Source organism: Pelodiscus sinensis, chromosome 24 (genome assembly GCF_049634645.1).
Source record: "Pelodiscus sinensis isolate JC-2024 chromosome 24, ASM4963464v1, whole genome shotgun sequence".
NCBI classification, from domain to species: domain Eukaryota; kingdom Metazoa; phylum Chordata; order Testudines; family Trionychidae; genus Pelodiscus; species Pelodiscus sinensis.
The window spans coordinates 18512030-18521972 of NC_134734.1; the positions used below are offsets into that span (position 1 = coordinate 18512030).

Here is a 9943-nt window from a genome sequence, read left to right on the forward strand (position 1 = left end):
GAATTTTTAGTATGCCTCAGAGGCTCACGGTGACCCTTCCACTGCCTCTTTCTCTCAGAGGGGAGGGCTCCCTGCTTCATGAGCCATTTTCATCATAGGCCAGTCACTAGCTTGGAGGGAAAAACCCTTCCCTGGTGCAAAAGTCCCTTTTCCCTGGTGGCAGCACACCGGGCACGGGGAGGGTTGTGGGGAAACCCGGTCCCACCCACTTACTCCGGGGTGCAGCCGAGGGCCCTAGATGGCAGCCACCAGCGGGGCTCTCTTGTCCTTATCCCCACAACAGCATCCTTTCCCTGGGCTACTTCCCCTACCACTCCCACAACACCTCCTCCCTGGGGTCTCGGAGCAAGCCCTCCCTCCCCCCCCCCGCTTGCAGTCTGTAGCTTTGCCTCCACTCTGCGCTTCCTGTGAAGAGCTTCAGCAAACTAAGTGATTGGGCGGCAAAATGGCAAATGACACTGAATGTTGATAAATACAAAGTGATGCACATTGGAAAAAAATAACCCCAGCTACAACATGATGGGGACAGATTTAGCTACGACCACCTAAGAGAGAGATCTTGAAGGCATTGTGGATCAGGACTGGGCTAAATACGGCCCGGGGGCTGGATCCGGCCCGGCAAGCCACCGGATCCAGCCCACGGTCCCCCTGCCAGGACCCTTAGGCACAAGCAGCTGCTGCAGTTTAAAACACATGTAGCTCTCTGCTCTGCAGGAAGGGGGAGGGGGAGGCAACTTGCCACCTCCCCGCCCCCAGCCCAATCCTCAGCTCCTATTGGCCAGAAACAACCGGCTAATAAGAAGTGACCTCAGCCAATTTCTCAGCTCCAATTGGCTGGAAACAGCCAGCCAATTGGAGCTGAGAGATTGGCCTGAGCGCCTGGGGCAGCCTGAGCTAAGAGCCAGGTGGAGGGAGCAGCCTGTATTTCCAAGGGGGCTGGGGCTGCAGCAGGCAGGGAGCCCAGCCTGCCTTGGGGGTGCTGCAGCCTGCTGGCCAGGAAACACCTAGATAAACTCCTCCCAGCCAGCACCTGCTTGTGGCCCCCCAGTCCCTCCTGCACCCCGACTTCCTCCCCCAGATCACTGTGCAAACCCTCTGCCCTGGGTGACAACTCCCTCCCACACCCCTCCCCCAGGGCAGAATCCTCTCCTGCACTCACACTCCCTCCCTGACCCTACAGCCCCATCCCCTGCCCCAGGTCACAACCCCCTCCTGCATCCAAACACCCTCTCAGACCCCACACCGTCTCCTGAACCCCCAGTTCCTTACGCCCTTCTGCACCAGCCTCTATCCTAGACCCTGCTCTCCCTCCACAGAAAAGTGCAGCCCTTGACCATTTACCAAAACTTTGGAGTGCCCCCCGCCCACCAAAAGCTACTGCCCACCCCTCTTGTGGAGAGATCTCTGAAAACATCCACTCGGTGTACAGCGGCAGTCAAAAAAGCAAACAGAACGTTGGGAATCATTTAACAAGGGAGAGAAAATAAGACCAAGACTATTTATTGCCTCTGTATAAATCCATGGCACTCTCACATCTTAAATACTGCATACAGGAATGGTCGCCTCATCTCAAAAATATATATATCGGCATTGGAAAAGGCCCAGCCCCTCGGGAGGAGCCACTGGCCGCGGAGCACTGCCGCATCCCCCTGGGAGGAGCCGCCACCGGAGCAGAACCACCCTCGCTATCATGGGTGGCTTGGTAAGCTCCCCCCACCTCCCAACCTCCTCTTCTGAGCCCCCTGCCTTGAGTCCTGGACCTGCCACCTGCCTTGACTTCTGCACCCCAACCTCCATCCCCCTGGCAGGCAACATCGCCTGAAACTGAACGGCCCTTCTTTCGTGCGGGCAGCGGTGCCGAAGCTGCGTGTCCTACTCCTCCCAGAGCAGCTTCCTCCTGCCCCGGGCAGCCAGGGAAGGCTTCACACATGAGGATCCAATGCCGGGGGGCGGGAGTGTGGGTGCAGGCTACAGAGCTGGAGAACGGGTCTTCTCCCATTCGGGTTCGTGGGTGGACCGGAGACCATTCAGCTAGAGAAGCGACGGGGGCACATGGTGCACGTCTAAGCTCTGATACTCAACCTCCTCTGGCTCCTGCGGGAAAGAGAGAAGCCTCAGGACGTGGCCAGCAGGCCCCTGCTCACTGCCTCTGGGCCACCAGCATCGGCAGGACACGACTGAGCCGACGGGCCCCGACGATCAGCTGGGGCAAACAGCCCCCTCCCCAGAGCTACCCTGATTGGCACACGACACCCATTGACATCACAATGGCCTGGCATGTGGGGACCGTTGCCATTCACGCCTCCCCTTTGTCAGGAGCTGAGCCCCTGCAGAGATCCAGCTCCACAGAGCCGCCCCCACCAAAATCACAGGCAGGGAATCCATGTGAGTCCTTCTCCAGAGAAGGCGCAACCAGGCATGTCTGTTGGGGATATATGGAGCATAAGAGTGTCTCGTGAAAAATGCACCAGCAACTTTGTGCATGGGCAACACATGGAATACGCCGGGCATTGGGGCTATTCTCTCGGTGGCCAATTCTCATGGGTTTATCACCTACCTTGTGGTGGTCGATGTGTTTCTTTAAGCCCCAGATCCCAGAATCATGTGCTTAAGAATCAGCCAGATTTTAGCCCCCTTCACAGAAGAGATTTCAGATTCGAGCAGTGCTGGGCTTTTATAGAATCCCAGTCCCGCCATTACGGCAGGGAATCCTGCGGGATCCCAGTCCCGCTGCAGGACTGTAGTTCAGACATCATGGCACAGTCCAGTCCTGGTGCCAGCAGTGGGATAGAAAGGGATTTTCTTACCTGGATCAGCCAAATTCTTGTTCATCCAGCAACACCAGATGGCAGTCCCAAGGATTAGCAATAACAGGAAGGAAGTCAGCACAATGCACCACAGGTTTGAGAATGGCCTGTGTGCACCTGGAATTGCAGAGGCTGGAGGTTAGCGGCACCCTGTACATTGGTTGCATTGCTTGCAATAATAAAGAGTCAGCGTCTAACATCCCATCAAAGCAAGGACACGGGAAAATACTCAGACTCCGCCTCACTGATTCCTCCTGTACCAAGGAGCTGTCCTGCCATGCCCTGAATTCTGCTGCTGCTCCGTGGAGGGGCCAGGAAATATCAAGAAACAAAAGGCAAGGCTGGGACAGGCTGTAAATCCCTCACCTTTGCTTTGGCAGATGCTCGGCAGGACAAAAGATGAGCTCTTCTGGTCCGCAGGGTTGCTGGCCGTGCAGGTGAAGTTAGACTCCGGGGGGTTGAGCTGCAGGGACAGCTGGAGGCTCCTGCCCTCAGGGCTGAGCTGGTACCGCTCCAGATCGCCCAGGTCTCGCAGTGGGCTCCCTCTGGTCCAGGAGATGTTAACCCCTTCCCTGACAGGCACCAGGCACTCCAGGGTGACGTTGCACCCGGCTGCCGTGCTGGAGAGCGAGTGGTTCCTTATCTCCGGCACCGGCACGGGCTCTGGGTTGAAACCACAAAGAAATCCCTTATCCCAGACCCCAGCAAGGCCGGGCTAAAGGGCCCCCGAGGGGGCGTCTAGTCCAGATGCTGCGCTGAGTCAGCCCAGCTGCAAGCCCCACCAGCCCTCCACTGAGACCCCCTCCAGCAGGGGAGGCGGCCTCCTGGCTTCCTCTGCCTGCCCCGTGTGGCCCTGCCCAGCGTGCTGCCTTGCACTGGTGCTACTGGCCACCCACCAGCCTCACCCTAGAGTGGCCCACAGCCTGCAGCACCTCCCCGCGGCTGCATCCCGCCTACCCCATAGAATGTCTCTGGGGCCTGGCATCCGCTCCGGGCCGGCCTGGCCAACGTCCCCTCCACTGCAGGGACTGGAATCGACAGCAGCTCCAGCCCCCTCGTTGTACCAGGTGCAGGAGCCCCACAGGCTCCCAGTGGCCAGGGGGAGGCGGAGTCTGTTCAGCCCCAACGCGAGGCCGAGGGGTCAGTGGAGAAGGGAGGGAGCCGACTCATTGGGGTGTCCCTGAGTAACTGGCCTCATTGTCCCCGTGGGGTGTGGGCAGCCCAGGCAGGGCCCCCTGCACGCTGGGTGTTTGGCTAGGATGGAGGGGAAGGGCGATCGACAGACGCAGGGAGGGGGATGGAGAGTCAGGCCCTTGCACACGGACACACAGACTTAGGAACCATCGTGATCAGCTAGGGGGGCCTCCTGCCCATCACGGGTCCAAAGCCTCCTCCGCCCACTCCTGGGACAGACCCTCACCTCAGGCTGAGTCACCGAGGGACAAAGAGATGGATGGTACCGGGATACGGAGACTTTTCTTTTCCTCGCTGCACTAAGGTTTTATTGCCTGTAATTTGCTCCTGGCACAGACGGCAGCTGTTGTTCTCAATGGTAAAACCCAGGTTTTTCAATGTGTGTTTACGGAAGCTGATAAGCTTATTTGCTTTAGAAATAGGGTGACCATATTTTCTGAACCAAAAATAGAGACACATTAGCCACGCCTCCCACCTTATTAGCCACACCTCCTGATCCATTAGGCCACGCCCACCTGTCACATAAAGTCCCATCCCTGGAGGTAGTACTTCCATGCTTAAAATGGACACATGACTGGGAGTAAAGAGTGCCATGTGACCCCTCTAAGAACTCTTCCCACTCTCCTCTGCCAGTAGGGATGGGTCTGGCCCCCAAAGAACCCTCCCATGCAACTATGCTGCAATTTCATTAATCCAACTTGCATTGCATTAACTCGGGGGGAGAGGCCAGGGGTGCCTCTATTTCAGTAGTTCTCAATATTTTTGGCCTGTGAACCTCCTGGCTCAATGTAAACCGTTCTGCGAACCACCGGTTGCTAATGAAAACTCACTGGCTACGTCTAGACTGCAAATCAAGCACGTCGAAATTGCTAATGAAGCCGGGATTTAAATATCCTGCACCTCATTAGCATAAACATGGCTACCACTTTTTTTCAAAACTGCATTTTTTCGGAAAAAAATGGCAGTCTAGATGCGGATCTGTCGAAAATAAAGCCTTTTTTGACAGATCCTGTATTCCTCAAAAAATGAGGTTTACAGGATCTATTGAAAAAGGCTTTATTTTCGACAGATCCGCATCTAGACTGCCGTTTTTTTCCGTAAAAATTCCGTTTTGAAAAAAAGCAGAGGCCATGTTTATGCTAATGAGGCATGGAATATTTAAATCCCGGCTTCATTAGTAATTTCGATGTGCCTAATCTACATCTCTCTGTCGACAGAGAGGTGTAGTCTAGACACACCCACTATTAATTACATAACACTCGATCCATTTTGCTAACACTGCAACTAGGGAGAATGGTTTAATTTAAATCATTAAACAGATTACGTGTTTTAACTTTCTCATATTAGTTTATCAAACTTCATTTTAAATAAAGTAAATTAATTGATGACCAACACAAATGGTTTTAATGTTTTCTTTATTTATGGCAGGGCCAGGGAACTTTTTTTGGGTTGGGGAGCACTGGCCCACAGAGAAATCAGCTGGGGACCACATAGGTGTGAAGAAACCCCTCCCCCCCACACCCCTCACTGATCTGGCCCCCAACTGAGACACCTCACTCTGGTGTCCCAGCTCCACAGGGTGAGGAGACGGGACAGAGGTTCAAGGTAAGGATGTTAAATTGTGGTTATCAGGCTAACCGCGTAGTTGTATCAACTACATGATTAGTCGATAGGACCGCTCTGCAGAGCCACAGTGGGGTAGCTCCAGGAGCCGGCTCTAGCTGGGGCTCAGCCATCCTGGGAGCCACCCGTGCTCCGGCTCTGCATTTTAAATGTAGTAAGAGCCGCCAGACTCTTATTACATTTAACATGCAGAGGCGCAGTGACCAGCACAAGCGGAGACTGCTCGGACCCAGCTCGCACTGAGTCCAGCGGCCCTGTTCATGGCAGACCTCCCAGGCCACCATGAACAGGAGCAACCCCTGTCCGCAAGGGGTCCAGCTCCCCGTTGAGACCCCCGTGGACAGGGGCTGCTGCCCGAGTAGCCTCTGCCCCCAGCGAGCCTTGGCCTCCCACAGACCTCCCCTAGCTCCCCCTCTGCTGCGTCTGATAGTGGCAACGGGTGCAGGGGCAGGCAGCATTGTGGAGACGGTATGGGGGGAACCGGCTTTTAAGTCGGCTTCCCCCAGCACCAGCTATTTCCTCCTCCTTGCTGCCTCTCCTAGAGGCAGCAAGAGGGGGGGAGCAAGTAGTCGATATTCTACTCGACTACCCATTAAGCTTTTGCTTCTCAGGTAGTTGACTACTCCCTAACATCCCCAGTTCAGGGCTTCCCATAGGCCAGATTTACTATTCTAGGGCTCTGAGCTAGTGAATTTTATGGAGCCCCTTAAGGCGCTGGCATGGGGAGAAAAGAGGGGTTCCGTGTGCAGGACAGGGCTGTGTGGGATAGGGATGGGTAGTTAAGACCAAAGCTGGTTCCCCGTCCTGGTTCAGGGGCAACCAACCGCCACCAGGAACAGCCAGTCTCATGCGATTGTGCCCAAGATGTCAAAAATCAGTGTTTTATCTCGCCGCACCCCGCCCCAAGACCGTCCACCTCCTCTCACCATCCACTGCTCGTGACACCAGGGAGTAGCAGGGCCCTGAGCATGGGCTGGAGGCTGGGACTCTGGCGTAGGGTCTAAAATCTGGGGTATTATGCGGCACCCAGGTGCCCCTACTCTCTGCACCAATGTATCTGGCTCCATTTCATACATTGTAGACTTGAATGTGGTGAGACCAGCCCACCGGGGCCCTGCCGTGACGCGGCACTTGTGGTGCAGAGGAGACAGGACTGAGATGTGAGGGCTACAAAGGGGGGATTGTCGTGCGGCTACTGCACATGAGAGACCCTGTGGCTCCCTTTCAGTCCTGTTCCAAAGACGCTAGAGGTGCTGGTCCCTCAGCACTGAGGGGAACTTCCCTAAATGCACAAAACGAGCGTGTCCGCTGCAGCCTGGCATGTCTGGTCATTTGGTTGCAGCTAAAACATCGATTGGTCGTCACTTACCATAGACCGTGAGGAGAAGGGCCCGATCCTCCACATTTGCTGGGTCTGTCTTAATCCGGATCTCATAAACTCCGCTGTCGCCCAGCTCCAGGGCCTTGATCCTCAGCGAGGTCTCGTTGTGCATTTCCAGCCTCTGCTGAAATCTGTCGCTGGGATTGAGTCGCTCAAATTTACTGCCAATGAACTCAGCCACCTGAATCTTCTCTTTACTAATACGAAAGTTCCATTCGATGTTTTTCATCTTTCCCTTGTGGGATGGAGCCACAGCCAGCAGGACGGATCCTCCCAGCATCCCATTCACCCGGCGGGGGGGGAGTCAGTTCTTGGCTAGTTATGATGCCTAAGAAAATGCAAAAACAAACCACCCAAAACAATCCAAACCAAACAACTGTCCCCTCCACAGACAGTGATACTCGATCAGACCGAACAGCTAGAGCTGCCCCTTGCTTTTGTAAGGCTTCGGACCAAGCGCAGGGCTGATACAGGAACAGAAGAGTTAGAAGGGCAGCAGATCCTGTACCCAGGTATTGGTTATGGAGAAAGCACAGACAGTTAGTGGCGGTGAGAACGTTTCATTCACACCCACCCCCCATCATTTCACATACTGCTTAAATGTAACGTACCCCTCCCTGTGTTTGTTTGATAACCAGGAATAGTTTGTTCTCTGCTACAGAACCTGTTTCTTATCCACCAGCACAGGTTTTCTTCATCGCAGCCGTCCCATGAACGGCAGGTAACCAGCAAAATATCCACATTTTTCTCGTCATTTTTGGTGTCATTTTGTCTCCCTTCTAATTTGATATTGAGGGTAATTCTGGTTGCATTAAATTCACCTCATCTTACCCCAGTGTGACTGGCCCTGGGGTGGATAATCACACAGATCTGTTCTTTGTATTGTCCTCCCAATTCAATTCCTCCCCTTAATTAACTACTGCAATTCCACTGGGAAACAGGCTCCTTCTCTGACTTCCTCTCCTGAACTGCTGTTGTGTTACTGGGCGCTGTTGAACAGCTGCCCTGCTCCACCTCAGAGGTGGTTGCATTCCAGGGGTAGATTATTCATTCAGAAGCACCTAGTACCCGAGCTGAGATCAGGTCCTGTTGTACTGTATGCAGGGAGAGTCACTCCCTGACCCCAAAGAATATAATGGGGGAGGGGAGGAGCCAGATGTTCAAAAACATTTCTGTATGTTGGGAGCAGAGCTCTTGTGAAAAATTCAGTCCTGTAGTTCCTGAGCCTAGTGACTCCCCCACACACCTCTCTTTGCCAGCTTGTACCTCAGGGCCAAATCACCTCATCCATATGCAGGCAAAGCTGCTGTTAGCTCGACTCTTGCTGGGAGCATTGCCTGAGTAAGGACTGCGGGATTTGCCCAGTGTTCTATAAAGAGGCTTGGGAGGAAACTGGCTGCATGAAAAGTCAGGGGCGCACAAATTTCGGCGGACTCAGAGCCAGCCTTCTTCGCCTGCTATGCTGCCCTTTGAGGGGGAAGCGACAACCGCGCGTTTGTCTGAACAGGAAGATCAATTGACCACAGCAGAGGCTGTTCTGCCTTCACTCCCCCAGTGGCCAAAATGACACTCTGCTTGTTTCCTGTGTCTGCTCCGTGGGAAACAGCACACACACGCCCCCTCCCACTCTCACCCCGAAAGAGTGGCTTGGCTGCCCGGAGCACTGCAGGGACGTGATTCCCACAGCCGGCCGGGTGCATGCAGGCTGCAAAACAGCCCAGCGAGCTAGCAGCAGCGCGACGTGCTCTGAGCTCGGCTTGCAGCCACCACGAAGACCTAGCCACACGGCGCTCTGGTTAGCCTTGCAAGCTGGGCCCCCGGAAGCCCTCAACCCCGATCACACTGCAAAGTGCCCAGGTGCTCCTTGCTATTTGAACCTGGGTTAGCACAGCCGGGGTCAGTTCCCACCTTCCAGCCAGATCTAGGGGCCGGCGCCCAAAGTAACAGCCTGGGGTGCCGGGTTTGGGGGCGCTGGGCTGAGGGGAAATGGGTTTGAAGTACAATGTGCAGTGTAACCTGTTGGTGGGTCCATTTATCACGTGCCTACACTTCAGTGTGTCTTAAAGAGAAGCCGTTGCCGAAAGCATAGAGCAAATGGATTTGTTTTATTTGCTTCCATACGGCACGAATAAATACAGATTTACAGACCCTAGCGGGCATCCCATATGGTGAGGATAAATCACGCACGCAAACCATGCACAGTCCAAAAATGAGCTACCAGCGCAATACACAATAAGGCATCCCAAAGTCTAACCAACGTAGGGGGCGGCAAAGTCAGCCCTCAACTAGGGCGCTGATGGGCCTAGAACTGGCCCTACACACCTTGTGGGGCAGGGAAGACACACGCTTCCATCTCCACCCCGCAAATGGGCACAAATATAATTAGTTCTTACGGGAATGTCTCTTGATGCTGCTGGAGCAGAGTAAAGGGCCGAGGCTGGTCTACACTAGGGTTGCCAGATGGTTTAACAAAAATACCAAACACTGGCCTCCTACCCCCCAAAAAACCAATACCGGGAAAAATTTTGTTGAGAAAAAAAAAGGGGAGACCAAAGTTGTTAAGCAGAAAAAAAAAACCCCACTGCGTCTTTAAATGGCCCCATGCTCCTCATTCTCGAAAGAACGCAACTGCAGTGTGAATGTAAGTTTCTGAAAAAACTCTGCAGTGAAGACGTACCCTTAGAGGGGTGGCTGTGGTACCTTAAAGAAAGATTTATTTGGACATATGCTGATGCCCCCAAAATCTGCTGTCTATAAGGTGCCACAGGACTCCTTGTTTTTTCTTTTCTATTTTGAGCCTCTCTTCTCATTAGCAGGCATTTCGGTTCCACTGAGCAACATCGATAGGGCAGGGTGTCCTGATGTTGATTTACACATTTCCAATTTCCCTCTGCAATGTTTCACGCCACTTGCCCTGCCTGTTTCCTACATCCCTGCA

At 54.1% G+C, this 9943-nt stretch overlaps 1 protein-coding gene across 1 annotated transcript; it reads right to left on the minus strand.

The window, feature by feature from the left end:
- Window positions 1-1526: 1526 nt before the first annotated feature.
- Window positions 1527-7234, minus strand: LOC142819719 (uncharacterized). Its single transcript, XM_075908305.1, has 5 exons — window positions 6994-7234; window positions 5254-5285; window positions 3174-3522; window positions 2808-2924; window positions 1527-2094 (listed from the first exon to the last, which is right to left on the minus strand). The coding sequence occupies exons 1-5, from the start codon at window positions 7232-7234 to the stop codon at window positions 2078-2080; spliced, it is 756 nt and encodes a 251-aa protein (XP_075764420.1). The 3' UTR covers window positions 1527-2077.
- Between the last annotated feature and the right edge of the window lie 2709 nt (window positions 7235-9943).

Coding starts and splice junctions, on each gene's coding strand:
- LOC142819719 (XM_075908305.1), bottom strand. CDS start 7,234: ATGAAAAACATCGAATGGAACTTTCGTATTAGTAAAGAGAAGATTCAG. Junction 5,286..6,993: donor CCTTCTCCTCACGGTCTATG/GTAAGTGACGAC, acceptor CATTCTCCCTAG/TTGCAGTGTTAGCAAAATGG. Junction 2,925..3,173: donor GAGCATCTGCCAAAGCAAAG/GTGAGGGATTTA, acceptor CTGCAATTCCAG/GTGCACACAGGCCATTCTCA.